The sequence below is a fragment of the Polyodon spathula genome, chromosome 20 (assembly GCF_017654505.1).
Source record: "Polyodon spathula isolate WHYD16114869_AA chromosome 20, ASM1765450v1, whole genome shotgun sequence".
NCBI lineage: Eukaryota > Metazoa > Chordata > Actinopteri > Acipenseriformes > Polyodontidae > Polyodon > Polyodon spathula.
Genome location: NC_054553.1, coordinates 30519280 through 30538369, shown reverse-complemented (window position 1 = coordinate 30538369; position 19090 = coordinate 30519280). Strand labels below are relative to the sequence as shown.

Here is a 19090-nt window from a genome sequence, read left to right as displayed (position 1 = left end):
AGAAGTGCAGGGAGGATATTAAAGAAACGCTAGGGGTGTACTGATACAATAAGGTTAGGGTAAGGTACAAACAACAACCGATTTGTTTTGGCAAAAAAACACATTAAAACATTCTAGCCCTTGAAAAAGTATTCACTTCACAGATCTTTGCTTCTTTTACTTTGATTGGCTTTGGTCTAATTGTGCTGAGCTAAAAGCTCATTTTCCAGCTCCATTAAGAGAAAAGCACTTTGGAAAGATGAAAGGTGCTGTGCATGCCTTCAGATGCCTCTGATTAGGTTTCAAGCCACCACCAGGCTTGGCAAAATGGGGGATGAATGGAACATTAAAAGCCTTCTTTATGTGTCTTTCTACAAGACACTAGAGCTGATAAAAGCATAAGTCTTCTTGCTGCTTTCCGTGGGATCTTGAATGGTTTCGGCTCTAAAGCTTCTACCAGCTTTGTGCTTTATGACTCAAGAGAATAGAGAAGCTCTTTGAACCAGCATTCTCCCAGTCAAACATTTCTTTTTTGGGCACTTAGCAGAAAGCACCACAGAGTCTCTCTGTCCTCACTGTCCATTTTAACTAAGAACTTTCTAAAAGTTCAACAGGAATATCAAAGTTTTAAGAAATTTAAAAAGGTGGGGGGGGGGGGGGGGGCTGCTTTCCTTTTACAAGGAGCTTCTGTTCCATATCTGCCACTTTCCCAGTACAGCTGCCAGTTCCTATCTGGGAATCTCAGCTGTGACAAGAGGCCTCGGAGTCTTTTGATGGGTAGAGGGGGGACTTGGTATGGCAGCCACACAGACCTGAGGCTTCCACTCCTCCTGTAGACGGACGGGGCTTTCAGCTGGGGAACGCTACAGACACTCTCCCCTGCAGCTGACACCCACACTAGGAAGCGCCACCACATTCCTCCAAATGCAAGTCACTGTAAACAAGTCTGCAGGGATTGCAGTCCTGCACGGAGGAGACTAACTTAAAAAAAAACAAAAAAAACCCATCTGTTAACACCAGTGCAATCCACAGGAGGCAGGTTAGATATGCAAGGTCAGGGAGGGTCAGTTTAAACCAGCTGGCACAGCGAACTGCAGAGACATGCGGTGCTGCTCTGTGTGTATGTATGCGTGTGTGTATGTGTGTGTAGAAGCCTACCTGTTGAGGTACACGCGCTTCTCTGTGCACTGGCCCTTGCCGTGCGCGGGGTCCTCGTAGGGCTCGTTTTGCACCACCTCCACCCCCTCTCCCCGGTCGCTCTGCTCGTGACTGTGCTTGCTGATCATGTACAGCTGTCCGATCCTGTACTGGAGACAAAATGCACAAAGACAAGGTTTAGTGTCAGCAAAACAGAGACAGAGCAGCAGGGCTCCACACAGAGACGGAGCAGCAGGGCTCCACACAGAGACAGAGCAGCAGGGCTCAACACAGAGACAGAGCAGCCGGGCTCAACACAGAGACGGAGCAGCCGGGCTCCACACAGAGACGGAGCAGCAGGGCTCCACACAGAGACGGAGCAGCAGGGCTCCACACAGAGACAGAGCAGCAGGGCTCAACACAGAGACAGAGCAGCAGGGCTCCACACAGAGACGGAGCAGCAGGGCTCCACACAGAGACAGAGCAGCAGGGCTCCACACAGAGACAGAGCAGCAGGGCTCCACACAGAGACAGAGCAGCAGGGCTCCACACAGAGACGGAGCAGCAGGGCTCCACACAGAGACGGAGCAGCAGGGCTCCACACAGAGACAGAGCAGCAGGGCTCCACACAGAGACAGAGCAGCAGGGCTCCACACAGAGACAGAGCAGCCGGGCTCCACACAGAGACGGAGCAGCAGGGCTCCACACAGAGACAGAGCAGCAGGGCTCCACACAGAGACGGAGCAGCAGGGCTCCACACAGAGACGGAGCAGCAGGGCTCCACACAGAGACGGAGCAGCAGGGCTCCACACAGAGACAGAGCAGCAGGGCTCCAAACAGAGACGGAGCAGCAGGGCTCAACACAGAGACAGAGCAGCAGGGCTCCACACAGAGACAGAGCAGCAGGGCTCAACACAGAGACAGAGCAGCAGGGCTCAACACAGAGACGGAGCAGCAGGGCTCAACACAGAGACGGAGCAGCAGGGCTCCACACAGAGACGGAGCAGCAGGGCTCCACACAGAGACAGAGCAGCAGGGCTCCACACAGAGACAGAGCAGCAGGGCTCCACACAGAGACAGAGCAGCAGGGCTCCACACAGAGACGGAGCAGCAGGGCTCCACACAGAGACGGAGCAGCAGGGCTCCACACAGAGACGGAGCAGCAGGGCTCCACACAGAGACGGAGCAGCAGGGCTCCACACAGAGACGGAGCAGCAGGGCTCCACACAGAGACGGAGCAGCAGGGCTCAACACAGAGACGGAGCAGCAGGGCTCCACACAGAGACGGAGCAGCAGGGCTCCACACAGAGACAGAGCAGCAGGGCTCCACACAGAGACAGAGCAGCAGGGCTCCACACAGAGACGGAGCAGCAGGGCTCCACACAGAGACAGAGCAGCAGGGCTCAACACAGAGACGGAGCAGCAGGGCTCCACACAGAGACGGAGCAGCAGGGCTCAACACAGAGACGGAGCAGCAGGGCTCCACACAGAGACGGAGCAGCAGGGCTCAACACAGAGACGGAGCAGCAGGGCTCAACACAGAGACAGAGCAGCAGGGCTCAACACAGAGACGGAGCAGCAGGGCTCCACACAGAGACGGAGCAGCAGGGCTCCACACAGAGACGGAGCAGCTGGGTTCATCACATTCACAGCAGCCTAAAGATGCACATTTCAAGCAGACTTTCATGATGATGGAGACCGAAGTCCACTCACAGCCACAGAGAGTGCAAGATTCCTCCATAGTAATCTGAAGAATTGATTAGCCACTTTACTAAAAGCCCACACAAACTATGGGACCATTTTAATACATGTGTTTTTTTTTTCCATTTCTCTGCATGGTTAGAAATATGTCTAAAGGAAGGGCTGATAGTTCAGATTGGGGCAATGTGATGCTGCCGTGGAGACATCAGGAAATGGACTTGTCTTTTTTGACAGCGGGCAGTGTTACCACAGCAGAGATCATTTTCAGTCCTCCTGTAAAAAGGTGTTAAGGGTCTTTTATTCCCGCACACTCTGCAGTCCCTACCACTCTCAGGAACAAAAGAGGATGCATATTTAATGCTGTTTTTTGCAGTTACATTTGGACAGTAAGTCTTGGCTTGAGCAATGCTCTGGAGCAGAGCTAGTGTCCTTAAACAGAAGCAAGGCTCCAACTGAAATACCTGCGCTGTCTTATTTTATAGCTGTAGGCTTGTAGGGTTAATGCTTTATTTTCTCTGAAGAGAACAAGATAGGTCGTTAACTGCAGGCTTACGATGGCCCTGCCGCGTGTCGACTGTAGTGATAACAGAAGACCTGCTACTGCAGTGCAATATACAGGTGGTTACTGTTTTAAACAGTAAGATACTGTCAACTGTCTGTGAAGCCAACCTTATTCCAAATTGATTGCTTAGAATTCTAGGAAGTGATGTTACTAGATTTTTAAAATTCTCTTTCCCATCTAAAGGTTTTTATTGAAGGCTGCAGACTGTGTCCACTGTCTGTGACCTGCTCTTTTGCAGAGTTCGATCAAACCCTGATTTGCAGAGTGTTCTCCAAACAGGGCTTGCTGAATCCTTGCACCATAGTTAGGTGCAATGGTGTGTCTGAGGGAGTAGGGGGAGGGTCCCGTCTCTAGGCTTGGCTACACTGCCACACAGACACAGCTAAAACACACACACAGACACACACATCAGTATTGTACAGCAGGTCCATATTAGGGTGTATGTCTATTTCCATGTCAGTACTGGTACAAGGGCATTATCAGTGTCAGCATTTAGACACTGGTTGAACTGTGTGCTGTCACAGTCATATTTGCCATTCCTCTCTAGTGCCATTCAAATAAAAGCATGTTCATTTTCTTAAGTTCGTTTTGGGTTTGCATTTGTGAACATTATGATATGTCTAACATCTTTCTTAAAGCACCCGGGAGACTGGCTTCAGTGTTTTATTATCTTGTCTTAGATTTATCAATGAACGAATGATTAAAAAAGAAAAAAAGAATTTTCAATCGTTCCAATTCAGCTTTTCATTTGATGCCCAAAGAAATAAAAACCCATTAAACTCTCCCTTGAAACATCAGTTCCTTGTATTGAATTATTGATATTTGTGCATTCAGGCTAGGCTGAGAGAGCAGTCCTTTCATTTCCTACTTCTTCGATAATGTAAACGCCATTTAGGCATTCATGGAGAAAAATGTCTTGTGCCTGAAATGTAGACAGAGCAACGAGGAACTTGATGAGACTAACTTCAGAAATAAAACGCTACTTCTAAAGTGTACACATCTATTGAGATTATTTTATATAGAGCCACGTTTCATAAACAACATACTGGACCTCTTTTATCAAGTTGATTCCTCCAGTCTTAGCTGTTTAACATGCAGTGGACAAACAGCTCATGCCATCTGATGGATTGTTCAAAGGGCTTTTCAGTGCAGTCAGAGCCACGTAGAATACACACAGAGAGACCGGGCTACTGGTAATCACTCCTCTGCCGAGTATAGCTGCAGAGTGATGGAGCGGAACTTAGCACACAGCAGCGCATTACTTAGTTTTGATGAATTGTGGTTCTCGTCAGGAACTTTGCTGCTTTATCCAGGTGGTCTGTATCCCCGCAGGCTGGTCTGCAACAAGACAGACACCTAATTCAGCTGTACTTTGATTACTCAGCTCTGTTTTGCTTCTTCTGACAAGATACTGCTGGCTTTTCATTTCTTTAACCTTCATGCTGGTGCTGGTACTGCAAAGCTCTCTGGAAAACACTGTAAGAGGCAGCTGATTTTAAATTAAACGAAATTACATCTTATATACAACCATTCCACCTCACTGCAGAGTACAGTGCTGGTCTACATGCTTGAACTGGACCACAAAACACCTTATAGCTTATATAAGTTTGGACCATCAAATCCTGTATATATAAGTTTATTAAGAAATAGCTATTATGAGTTTAATAAATACTGCAAGACACATGGCCTTGCTTCCCTGCTGTGCCTGCCCTGCTCCTCTGTACTGCTGGATGAATGGAGTTATTTAGGGTTTGTGAGGTCTAATATACCAAGCATTGACTAATCTCACCCCTCAACTATCACAACACTGCGAATTCTCCCAATGTTTAAACCACTTTCATCCGTCACGAGATGACCAGCAATACTACCCAGTTGTATAATGAGAGGAGAGCGAGTGAATCGAGGCAGTCTGTGGGAGTCTTTCAGCAGTCTCAAGAGGATCCTGAGATCTCACACGGAAAAGGGTCTACTGCCGCTGCAGGGTTGTCAGAGTCTGTCCATGGACGCTAATCAACAAGTTGCTGACTAGCACGAAAGGTCTCACTCGGTATGTAAATACTGTTATCAGCACCCTGCTCCATGCCCGATTTGCACAAGGGCATCCACAACTCAGGGTAAAGTCACTGCAGCAAAAGCAAAAGTCAAAAGAGATATGTTAGTGTAGTGACCTTCGCAGATTTGATTTAAACAATTTAGCACTTATATGGGACACCTTGACAGAAACAGATAGAAAACTCTTCTGTCTTCTACTGCAAGCAAGTTTTAAGCAAAGAATCTCTAATATTATTAAACAGGGAAGCATGTCTGTTGACTACATCCTTGAACACCAGCACCGCAGCTCTGTGAACACCACCAGCACCGCAGCTCTGTGAACACCACCAGCACCGCAGCACTGTGAACACCACCAGCACCGCAGCTCTGTGAACACCACCAGCACCGCAGCACTGTGAACACCACCAGCACCGCAGCTCTGTGAACACCACCAGCACCGCAGCTCTGTGAACAACACCAGCACCGCAGCACTGTGAACACCACCAGCACCGCAGCTCTGTGAACACCACCAGCACCGCAGCTCTGTGAACACCACCAGCACCGCAGCTCTGTGAACAACACCAGCACCGCAGCTCTGTGAACACCACCAGCACCGCAGCTCTGTGAACACCACCAGCACCGCAGCTCTGTGAACACCACCAGCACCGCAGCTCTGTGAACACCACCAGCACCGCAGCACTGTGAACACCACCAGCACCGCAGCTCTGTAAACACCACCAGCACCGCAGCACTGTGAACACCACCAGCACCGCAGCTCTGTGAACACCACCAGCACCGCAGCTCTGTGAACACCACCAGCACCGCAGCACTGTGAACACCACCAGCACCGCAGCTCTGTGAACACCACCAGCACCGCAGCTCTGTGAACACCACCAGCACCGCAGCTCTGTGAACACCACCAGCACCGCAGCTCTGTGAACACCACCAGCACCGCAGCTCTGTGAACACCACCAGCACCGCAGCTCTGTGAACACCACCAGCACCGCAGCTCTGTGAACACCACCAGCACCGCAGCTCTGTGAACACCACCAGCACCGCAGCTCTGTGAACACCACCAGCACCGCAGCACTGTGAACACCACCAGCACCGCAGCTCTGTGAACACCACCAGCACCGCAGCTCTGTGAACACCACCAGCACCGCAGCACTGTGAACACCACCAGCACCGCAGCTCTGTGAACACCACCAGCACCGCAGCACTGTGAACACCACCAGCACCGCAGCTCTGTGAACAACACCAGCACCGCAGCACTGTGAACAACACCAGCACCGCAGCTCTGTGAACAACACCAGCACCGCAGCTCTGTGAACAACACCAGCACCGCAGCACTGTGAACACCACCAGCACCGCAGCTCTGTGAACACCACCAGCACCGCAGCACTGTGAACACCACCAGCACCGCAGCTCTGTGAACACCACCAGCACCGCAGCTCTGTGAACAACACCAGCACCGCAGCTCTGTGAACACCACCAGCACCGCAGCTCTGTGAACACCACCAGCACCGCAGCTCTGTGAACACCACCAGCACCGCAGCACTGTGAACACCACCAGCACCGCAGCTCTGTGAACAACACCAGCACCGCAGCTCTGTGAACACCACCAGCACCGCAGCTCTGTGAACAACACCAGCACCGCAGCTCTGTGAACACCACCAGCACCGCAGCTCTGTGAACACCACCAGCACCGCAGCTCTGTGAACACCACCAGCACCGCAGCACTGTGAACACCACCAGCACCGCAGCTCTGTGAACACCACCAGCACCGCAGCACTGTGAACACCACCAGCACCGCAGCTCTGTGAACACCACCAGCACCGCAGCACTGTGAACACCACCAGCACCGCAGCTCTGTGAACACCACCAGCACCGCAGCTCTGTGAACACCACCAGCACCGCAGCACTGTGAACACCACCAGCACCGCAGCTCTGTGAACAACACCAGCATCGCAGCACTGTGAACACCACCAGCACCGCAGCTCTGTGAACACCACCAGCACCGCAGCTCTGTGAACAACACCAGCACCACAGCTCTGTGAACACCACCAGCATCGCAGCATTCTAATGGGATCTCAGTTGGATTTAATCCCTAACCCGTAATTTTTCACAGCGCTGTCCTGTACAGGTTGTCTTGTGCAGCCCGTTCTGAAATGCTCTTTTCTATACAGGACTGCATGTTGAAGACCATACCTCTCACTTGCCCGTCACCTTCCCCCCTGTATTAACTGTGGCTGTGCTTGCGCCCCAGTTTGATCAATATGCACGGGGCACAGCAAAAGCAGACGCTGAGCACATTAGAAAACATGAGTCAGCGTTTTGGGGGCTTGCACTTCAATCTGCAAACACTTCATGAGCAGCAGAATGATGACAGAGATGACTGCACTATTTCAATGTTGACAGAACACTTATTCTCAGCTGGGCGATTTACTCCTGTTACTGAATTTGAAAACTAGGAATGCTTTACTGCAGGGATCGGGGACAGGGGACCACATTTCCAAAGTGTTAGCTCCAGTCTTGAATGAAGGACGCAGACTCATCAGTGATGTGCAAAAGCAGGATTTGTAAAGTCAATACCGTAGGTGTAAAAATAGGACTAAAACACAGCCCACGGTCTTCTGAGACACAGCGGTACACAAACACAGCGGTAATCACCTTCCCTGCATCTCTCAAAACATACAAACTCATTTAATGTAATACCAAGGAGACTGGCTTTAACAGATCATGACACCATCTGAAGAATATAAAACAGACATCTCCTTACTACAGATTCTCATTGAAAGGGCTTACAGCACACAGGGCTAGAGAAAGAGTCAGCTCTTTCTAGAAGAGGTGCAGAGAGACGAGATGCATTAAGCTGAAATGAGAAATGTATAGTAACTGCGTCATGTGGCAGATTATCCAAAATAAAAGCTTTTTAATCTGCTTCCAATGCATAAAATACAAGCCTCAGGTCCCACCCTTGAATGGGTTGTTTTCTCTTTGCTGGATAAAAATGTTGTCAACATCACCCAGCTGACTGGCAGCCTAATATTTAGTATAAATATTAAGAAGACGACAATTAAAACATTGTTTTAAATAAAATAGTTTTATAGTTTCAAGCACCACTCTAGCTGCTCTGCTATCACCTGTACCTTAATTTGATTATTTCCAATTGGCAGATGATGACGCAAGAGACTGGGGCTTTGAGCTGTTCTTAATGAAACACTAGCACGATGTGTACAATAAGAGGCTGGGGCTTTGAGCTGTTCTTAATGAAACACTAGCACAGTGTGTACAATAAGAGGCTGGGGCTTTGAGCTGTTCTTAATGAAACACTAGCACAGCGTGTACAATAAGAGGCTGGGGCTTTGAGCTGTTCTTAATGAAACACTAGCACAGTGTGTACAATAAGAGGCTGGGGCTTTGAGCTGTTCTTAATGAAACACTAGCACGATGTGTACAATAAGAGGCTGGGGCTTTGAGCTGTTCTTAATGAAACACTAGCACAGCGTGTACAATAAGAGGCTGGGGCTTTGAGCTGTTCTTAATGAAACACTAGCACAGTGTGTACAATAAGAGGCTGGGGCTTTGAGCTGTTCTTAATGAAACACTAGCACAGTGTGTACAATAAGAGGCTGGGGCTTTGAGCTGTTCTTAATGAAACACTAGCACAGAGTGTACAATAAGAGGCTGGGGCTTTGAGCTGTTCTTAATGAAACACTAGCACGATGTGTACAATAAGAGGCTGGGGCTTTGAGCTGTTCTTAATGAAACACTAGCACAGTGTGTACAATAAGAGGCTGGGGCTTTGAGCTGTTCTTAATGAAACACTAGCACGATGTGTACAATAAGAGGCTGGGGCTTTGAGCTGTTCTTAATGAAACACTAGCACAGCGTGTACAATAAGAGGCTGGGGCTTTGAGCTGTTCTTAATGAAACACTAGCACGATGTGTACAATAAGAGGCTGGGGCTTTGAGCTGTTCTTAATGAAACACTAGCACAGTGTGTACAATAAGAGGCTGGGGCTTTGAGCTGTTCTTAATGAAACACTAGCACGATGTGTACAATAAGAGGCTGGGGCTTTGAGCTGTTCTTAATGAAACACTAGCACAGCGTGTACAATAAGAGGCTGGGGCTTTGAGCTGTTCTTAATGAAACACTAGCACAGTGTGTACAATAAGAGACTGGGGCTTTGAGCTGTTCTTAATGAAACGTTGGCCCAGCATTTAGAAAGATGTCTTTCTGTCAGAGCCTGACAGCTGTGCACATCTGGCCTAGTAGTGTTCCTTAATCCTGCTCCAGCCCATGGGAGGGAGAGAGAGAGAGAGAGAGAGAGAGAGAGAGAGAGAGAGAGAGAGAGAGAGAGAGAGGCAGGGGCATTTCTTTGAGTCTGAGGAAGGCTGCTGCAGTGGGGTCTGTTGCAACACATCACTCCTTCCCTCTCTCCCTCTTCCCTCTCTCCTCCCTCTCTCTCTTTCCTCCCATGTTTTCCAGCAGGGCAGGGCTGAGTCTGCAACAGCAGAAGTTTCAGAGTTGTTTCCAACATGCAGCTGCATCAAGGAGGTTCAAACTGTTTAAACACGCTGTGCCCAAGGAGGCAGCTTGCGTGTCAAGATGAGAAATCCATCCCTTTTATTTATAGGCTTTTGGAAAGCCACTGATAGGATAATTTATTCCTGTTGACTAATGTTTGCAATTTAGGAAAACAGGAAAAAACTAATTTCCAACATCCTGCTCAGCAGAGTACACTGCAGCCATTGAACTAATGCCATACAGAGGTCAATTGTTGGGTTTTAAATAACATATCTCTATCCTTAGACAATAGGCTTCTTATCATTGTGTACAGGATTATTTGTATAAGGTTGTGAAAAAAATAAATTGAATATTGCTTCTAAAATATTACAAAAGTACTGGTTATCTTGTTAACATTTAAGTATATCTTATATTGGTTATCGCAGGATTCATTTGTTAACGAGAATGGAAAGAACAAGCCTAGACAACCAAACAACTTCCCCCCTGATCAGCACACCCATGCAGTATAATGTGTGATCAATGCATGCTGTAAACGGGACAGACGGTTGGTAATGTTTTCACCTGGATCACACAGGTTGCTGCTGCTGAAGACACACGTCTGAATCTTGGAATTCCCTTGCTGTGAAATGGTGCAGACTGCACTTCGGAGAGAAGTCCTTGATAAAGCTGCTGTCTCTATGCCCTTGCTGAGCTGGAGGACAGTCATGTGTTCTCATGCATCACTGAGCTGCCCTCCCACATGCACACAAGGGAGCAGGGAGAGGAGGGGCATTTCTGAGGAGCATAATATAACGCTGCCTTTATTCAATTACTGTAGTTTAACACGCGCACACGCACGCACGCACACGCACACGCACGCACACGCACGCACACGCACCCCAAGACAGCAGAACTGACCCTAAAATAAGAAGACTTTATTGAAGTGAATGTGCAGTCTGCTTTATTAAGCCACCATGCTCTGTTAAAGGCATTACCAAGGGGCCAGGTACAGTACAGTGCAGGGCAGTTATACTTGAGGCCAGAGGGTTTCAGGCACTGGGAAACAGAAAAGATTCCAAATGAATGTCTCCAGGTAATCTGTGAAGAATTTGCTGATTTAAAGTTCAAGGAATTTGGACGTAACCTTCCTGCACTTTCCAGTACGATACACGTTTACACAGCGTCTCCTGGTCCACACATATCTCTGCTTCTCTGTGGTCAACAAGCTCTGCTGTGACTCAGTGAAAGCTTTTTAAACACTTTGCAATTAAAAAAACACCAACAGATCTCTTATACTGTAAGCTCTGTAAAGCCCAGAGCTTTATTAAAAAGCATGGAAAACCACGGTAAACAACGGTAAATGCATGGGGGAAAACTGCAAAAATACAGTGGGAAGCTTTTCTAAGAGATTCTACCCCTGCTGACATGTAACGGCAGTCATAAGATCCAGAGGGAAATGTTATTTTCAAATCCCCTCCTCCAGACACTGCCTGGACCCCTCATTCGTAGACATTGGACTTGATTCTTATAGTTTCACCTCAGAACTGAACAGCGTGCGTGGCAGGAACAATTCCCCATTCATATTCACAGTTACCAAGCACCCGCTGAGAGGCACAGATCTCCCCGTGTCCTCCCGCGCTCCAGCCCCTGTGCCCGTCTCTGTAATGCTGCTGGATTTCCACACTGCAGATCTGGTGCAATGCTGAAGCCTGGCTCTCGACCCTTCATTTCGTTCATGAGGCTGCTGCAGCTTCATTACGTGTTATTTAGCTGCACAGTCAGCGCATGTTCCAATCTAAACGTGACATGCAGCCTGCCTGAGCCTTATATCTAGATTTTATGCTACAGCACACTACAGCACGCCTGAACCTTCTTGTGATTACCACTGTGAAGGAGGAGGGGGATGCAATCTGCTGCATGCGCAGTGTTTCTGATCCCGTTAAAAAAGGATTAACGTTGTTTCTACTAATCCACTGCCTCAGGAGTTATCACATGCATTCTAGGCCCCAGTACCAAAAAAAAACCCCATAAAAAAGCAATAAAGAAATAAGCTTATGAATGAAAAAGAATTGAAACTATTCCAGGGTATATTACTGGTGGGTATATCCACTCCCCTCCATCGAGTATTGGGAAGCAGGAGGTGGACTATATAGCCGGCATGCTAGCTCAGTACTGCAGGGTCTCAAAGCACAGTGCCTGATCTCTGTGTCTTGTTCTTTAAACATCCTGATTCCATTACTTGTCTCCTGAGCCCAAGCGATTTATTTCACCGCCCGGCAGCAGGAAAAGCATGCAACACGACTGCCCCATGCATGAAAAGCATGCAACACGACTGCCCCATGCATGAAAAGCATGCAACATGACTGTTCCATGCATGAAAAGCATGCAACATGACTGCCCCATGCATGAAAAGCATGCAACACGACTGTTCCATGCATGAAAAGCATGCAACACGACTGCCCCATGCATGAAAAGCATGCAACACGACTGTTCCATGCATGAAAAGCATGCAACACGACTGCCCCATGCATGAAAAGCATGCAACACGACTGTTCCATGCATGAAAAGAATGCAACACGACTGCCCCATGCATGAAAAGCATGCAACATGACTGCACAAATAACCTTTAATCATATAAACTGGCTGAGTGGATTTGTACTAAACATTTCGATTCTATATTAAAATACGTTGTTTTGTTTTTTTTAAACAGGTACAAATCTGATAGCTTGCTTGCTAGTTAGTAGCCTGCTAAGTGCTGGCAGTGCTTTGTGAAACTGGCCCCTTTTAATAAATCTGTCCTGGGAGAAGCACCAGCAGGATTCATTCATTGCTAAAAGAGACCCCATATTCTGGGAAAAACACATCAGATTTGTCCAGATTCCCAAGGTTTACCTTTTAACTAACTGAGTTATTGAAGGAATGTCTAGCTCTGGACTGGAGCTGGACAAACAGTGTCATGAATGTTATTAATAAAAACAAGCATTCCTGAATAGGATGCAGAAGGCTGTCTGTAAAACAAATCTATTGATTTTGTGATCCCTTCCTTTTAAGGAGTTTACTAAAAGGAAATAGTTGCGACCATAAATACTGCTCCGAAACATCCTTGGAAGAGTCACTCCTATCAGCCGCGCAGGATCCCTGCTCTTCATTCAGATAATCTATTATCCGTTACTGTAACAGATTAGTCTAATTGCAGCAATAATGGAAAAAAACAACATTTTTCAATTTGATCTTGACATTCCTATTAAACAGAGTCTGCAGTAATGTGTGTGTGCAGCGGTTTCATGGCCAAGGCTGGCTGTTTCTGTGTGTCTTGATTAACGGCAGTGAGCTGAGTGCCAGACTCCTTCATGCAGAAGGACCAGAGCAACACATTCAGGGGAAGAAAAACCTCTGTCCATCACATGACTGATTATCTGGTTTTGCGAATAATGACCCCTGAGACGCATGAACTCTTTGAACTGCTGAACACTGAAGACCAGTGCAACAGCGCGGCTCCGACGCCGTTCCAGCAGACCCCGCCCACTACAGCTTCTGGATTTTTATTTTGTTTCGGGGTGTTAATTGGGGGGGGGGGGGGCTTAAAAAATTAACCCAGAGGGGAAAAACACAAGCTGGGCCAATTAAAGAGAAGCGATGTTCACATTAAAACAGAGCTCAGTCAGACAGGGGAGCTGAAGGGATTAACCGGGTCCTGACAGGGTACCTCCAGCGCTGGGTTCACCTCTTATGTTCCCCACATGCCTTCCATATAACCAGAGACGCAACACCCGGGTGGAATCTGCAACACAATAGTCTGTCAACAGATGAAGTGAGCGTTGAATCTGAGGCTTCAGTGCAATGCTGACATTCAGCAGCGGGGCACAGCCCCCTTTCCAGGGCTATTCGTGGCTCCAGGGGCTGAAAAGGGGATGGGAAAATTGAAAGACCACATGATAAGCAGTGGACTGCTGTCTAGCACTCGCTACCAACTTTCCTTTTTTTCTCGGCGCATTCCTCCCAGTTTAAAAATAGCCAGCATCATCCCTGATCTTCTGCAATGGAAACATAAACGCTACGCTTTCTTTAGCTCGAAGAAAAGCCCATGGGGTGGGCAAGCGAGCAGCATGCCATTAATATTGGAACCTAGTTTCGTTGTGGAACATAAATGAAGCAAGGGTTAATGAAGGGCGCTTGGTTCTTCACTTTACAGCTCTGATATCAATATTATTGTTAATCTTTTTTATTTTATTTTTTCAGGTCTCTGCAATTTTCTTTTTGGTTTTTTTATGAATGAAAAAAATCTGTCAATGTTCAACGCAATAAAGCCGAACAAGAAAAATGCTTCCTGCAGCTGAAAAAGGGTAACCCTGACCCGGGAGCAATAAACTCCGACCAGATGACCAGGATTAACCCCGGCATGCTTCCTCGTCTCTGCAGTCCATACTGTTATGACAACACCAGCAGTTGTCATGGTTACCAATGGCCAGTGTAAAAAGTGGTCCGATTGGATAACAAGCATTCAAAGCTGCCCGAGGACCTATATATAGCCTATTTAAAAGCACAACAACACACACTGTGGTTTCCAGCTATACAGAGATGTATAGGTGGCTTCATGCTTTCTTTGTCAATGGACCCGGTCACACTAAAAAAGTTTAAAAAAAAAACAAAAAAAAAAAACACAAGCTTTGTGCACAACAAATAATAATTAATTGCAGATTATTCATTCATTTCATTATGCTCAAGGATATACCTAATAAAAGATTTTGGGCAGCAGTACGGATTAAGAGACATACGCTGCCATCACTCTCTCCCCTTTCCTCCTCTGATATTTCAATTAATAGTAGGTAGCACATACAACTGCAGGAACGAAGGCTCTTGAAAATGTGACTGTATGAATATAAACTGAGGACAGGCTGATTACAATGAACAGCGGCAGTTTAAAGGGCTTTTACTTGATTGCGTTTCTGATTGTAAACACACACCGCTCGTAACGTCACACTGGCCACCCTGAAAGCTACAAATCAGAATAAACACAGAGCACTCCAACGTGCAGCAACACGATCTGGGAGAGCAGAGACAAGAACATGTGTAGAATTAAAAAAACAAGCTATTTACCCCTGGTGGACCCCTGGGGACGTGGTGCGCGTGAGGGAAAGCCGCTACAAGCACCTCCAGCCACCTGGTGGCACTGGGCTTCACACAAGACTAGAAATTGCGCATCATTAGCTTGGTAAGAACGTATGGGGCACATCTGAAAGCCTGGCTCTAAATGGGGGAAACAATCCTCTGAGAGACAGGAGGTGCTATCACAGAATGCCGACCCAGACCAGCAGCTTTGTGAGCCCCATTGCTGTGGGGTTTGTGCACCAGACCAGTGTCTTCAAGTGCCCCCCCCCACTCAGAGTGCACACAATGCTAAGACTGTATAGATTTAAGCAGCTCTAGTGTAAATCTGGGTTTACAGCATACCCATAGCCCAGCATGCTGGAATATCCCTGTGCGTCTCTTCACATTGTATAATTGATCATGCTTTCCATTTAAAATGTTCACATCAGCACCCCCCCACCCCCTCTGTAGAAAATGAGAAGATCTGATAACCGTAATAATAATAATAAATAAAGAATCATTCTGCTCTCTGTTTGCGCTGAACTGAAATTCAGAGAGGTCTCAGGCTAAAAAGACACTAACCCCTCTTGAACTAAAGCTCCGCTCAGCCCTGCTGCTGCTGTCGGCTCTGTCCTCACCTCTCTCACAGCAGAGTAACTCTGCATCACTCTATCACTTTTCATTTCTATTTCACTTGCACTAAAGCTCCACTCAGCCCTGCTGCTGCTGTCGGCTCTGTCCTCACCTCTCTCACAGCAGAGTAACTCTGCATCACTCTATCACTTTTCATTTCGATTTCACTTGCACTAAAGCTCCACTCAGCCCTGCTGCTGCTGTCGGCTCTGTCCTCACCTCTCTCACAGCAGAGTAACTCTGCATCACTCTATCACTTTTCATTTCGATTTCACTTGCACTAAAGCTCCGCTCAGCCCTGCTGCTGCTGTCGGCTCTGTCCTCACCTCTCTCACAGCAGAGTAACTCTGCATCACTCTATCACTTTTCATTTCGATTTCACTTGCACTAAAGCTCCTGTCCTCACCTCTCTCAGCCCTGCTGCTGCTGTCGGCTCTGTCCTCACCTCTCTCACAGCAGAGTAACTCTGCATTTCTCTATCACTTTTCATTTCGATTTCACTTGCACTAAAGCTCCACTCAGCCCTGCTGCTGCTGTCAGCTCTGTCCTCACCTCTCTCACAGCAGAGTAACTCTGCATCACTCTATCACTTTTCATTTCGATTTCACTTGCACTAAAGCAGAGATACTGTGATGTGCCGGGCAGGTAGCATGCACTGATAAGGGGAGCAGTGACAATGGCAGAGGTGAGCAAATCAATGTTAAACTTCAGCAGCTACACCTTTAACAAGGGAAAGTTCCAACAAATAAACAATGTTGTCAATATTTGGAGATTGCAATGCCTCAACAAACAATCAGTACCCTTCAAAAAATCTGTATTTCAGATTTATCTAATAAAGGCAAAAAAACAAAAACAAAAAAACAAACAAAACAGAACACAAACAGAAAGCACCACAGCAGTGTTAAGAGGATACATAATGCAAACGTTTGCCTGCGCCCCTGTCTGACATCTGTTGTTGTTCGTTCACCGATGAATTATGTATCTTTACAGATAAGCACATTTAATTAAGAAGATGAGTCTGTGTCTTTTACAGGGTAGGAACGGGCGCTGCATAAATGCTGGAGCCCCTCTTGTTCCATAGCACTTAATAGGCAGAGAAGCTTTAACATGTTAGAAATAGCTCAGTCCAACAGCTTCTTGCCTCGTTAAATCGGAAAGGCTTCGAAGAATTAGCAAATTGGATGGTTGATCCTGGTAAGCAAGGTCTCACTTGAACTTCTTTCTGACGGGTCCTAGTCACTCCGTCCAAACCAAAAGACACAGACAGTGTGCTGTGCAAAATATTTATGATCAGGGACACTTCATTAAGCTTTAAAAAACAAATCTGATAAGCAAATACATCACAAGTGGGAAACTACACACGCAGGTCTTCATCGAGAGATGTGCAAACAGCAGTGCTCAGAAATATTGGCAAGCGATTGAAACAATAGGTTTTTACTGGCATTGGAAGCTGTTCCTGATCTATACAAAAGCAGCATTATAGTGTATGAAAAACAAGCCCAAACAAACAAGAGAAGATCCATCTTCTCTTCAGATAACCTCTGGAGGGCGATCACTGCAAATGGATTAACAATCTTTAGACAATCTTTAGGCAGCCTCAGAAAGAAAGGCCAAATATCTGTCGCGTCTGGAGAGTGAGCTGCTCAGAGGGGGCGCCCCTTCAGCTTGAGGCACTTGGGGAAGCTTATATTGCATCAGTCCTTGTGCATTCCTAGCTCAGTGGACAAACAGAGAGGACCTTTCGTGTGCACCGAGGCCTGCAAAACAAAAACCAGATCCCAAAGAGCTCCCACACCATGACTACAGGGTCCATCCGAGGAGCAGCGAGCTGTGAAAGGCAAGGAGACAATTGAGAATCCCCTTCCTGGACCCTAAGGGCGAAACTCAGTGAAAGTTCAGGTCCTGCTCATACTCATCCCCCCCTCTGCTTGGGGGCTGCAAACCTCCAGGATACTAGAGATGAGACATGAACCTAACATGCACCCGAAATATAATGCATAGCATGGAGGAGATGAGACAGGAACCCGAAATATAATGCACAGCATGGAGAGCAATCGTTCAAGCACAGAATCTTATTAAAACCATCAGCACCTTCTCCTTAAACTGCTGCTCCGAGATTAACATCAACCAGACCACGGTTTCAAGACATGAAACAGGGAACAAAACAAAGTCCCATCTGGTGGTGTCTCAAACTAGCCTGGCATGTTAATCAGGTTCACTGTTTTCACTTCCCCTGCTCCTGCACCACCCTTCTTATTTTGGAACAAGTTGTGGACATAAACACAGCTGATGGAAAGTTTCCTAGAACCGCTAAGAAAAATATTTAGTGGTGTATACACAAGAGCTCTGGTCTGAACTCTTCTTCACGCTTCCTTTGTCAGTATCTGAACCACCCAAACACATGCTGCTGGTGCCACTAAATATAGTGCCTCGCTGCTATCCAGTCCATAAGACAGCTGCTCCAGCCCAATGGATCGCTAAGCACTCTCCTCACACACATACCTCTCACCCTGCTGTAGCTCTTGTGCATCCTCCTGCTGGAACAGCCTCCAATGAGAAACCTGGAGCCCAGGACCCCTGCGCTTGCTACTTTAATCTCATTCACTCTGCAGTTACTACAGCCTGGATGTCTTGTACCAGGAGGTTTTGGAGGAGTCCCCAGAGGTGCCACCCCTTATAAAAACTGGCTTAGGGCATCCTGTAATAAAATCGTAGCAAAGTCTAGTGAAGCAATGCAAAATCCTAGGAGTGTGGTAAAGCACAGGCGAGAGTGGTCATTCACCAGCATGCCTGACAATGAATTGCAAACCATGGCAATCCACAGTGAATGCACAGTAATCTGCAAAATGTCCAAGCAAGTGAACAGAAGAAAACGTTTAGTTAAGGGTCAGCTGGATAAATACTGACCGGTGTTGGTACTGCCTATTCCAGGAGTCATCAGAATGCCCTCGATGTGCGGTCTCTGTATTCAGACTGACTTCCCAGGGACGACATAAAGATGCAAGTCTCTTGTATTCTGGCTCACTGAAATACCAGGTAGTTAACATCAGTGGAAGTGTCTGGATGGAGCTCTGGTCCTCGTGCAAATAAGCAGGCTTTGATGTTGGAAAGAGGAATCTCTGAGCTGGAGTTTGTATTGCACTCGAAGATGGACTGGGGCCAGCACAGGTAAGAAATCTTATCAGTCGTCTCCAGTCCATTGAGAGCATTTACTAATGAGGCTCAGAACTAAGGGAATCAGCTAGAGGATGCTTATCCTGCAAGCTACCAGCAGGATGCACTTGTGGTTGGAAGTGAAAGCAGAAACACGCTGGATCACATTGCTGGAGAGTTCATACTGAAGGCATTGCTTTAGCTCAGCACAGTGTCAGTGTGAGAATACCGACAGAAGCCAGTCTTAGTGATAAAGAACAGTAAGTGACTACAGAAGGAACTGGTGTGATTATTAC

The 19090-nt window shown here is 47.2% G+C and overlaps 1 protein-coding gene across 3 annotated transcripts in view; it reads right to left on the bottom strand.

The window, feature by feature from the left end:
• LOC121295553 (cytoplasmic phosphatidylinositol transfer protein 1-like) overlaps positions 1-19090 on the bottom strand; it is a 57427-nt gene that overhangs the window by 21147 nt on the left and 17190 nt on the right. For all 3 annotated transcript variants that reach the window (XR_005946941.1, XM_041220329.1, XM_041220330.1), the window contains exon 2: positions 1138-1286. Coding sequence is in view for 2 of the 3 variants with exons in the window: in XM_041220329.1 (XP_041076263.1) it covers positions 1138-1286 (149 nt within the window). In the remaining variant the exon portion in view is untranslated. The remainder of the gene's footprint in view (positions 1-1137; positions 1287-19090) is intronic.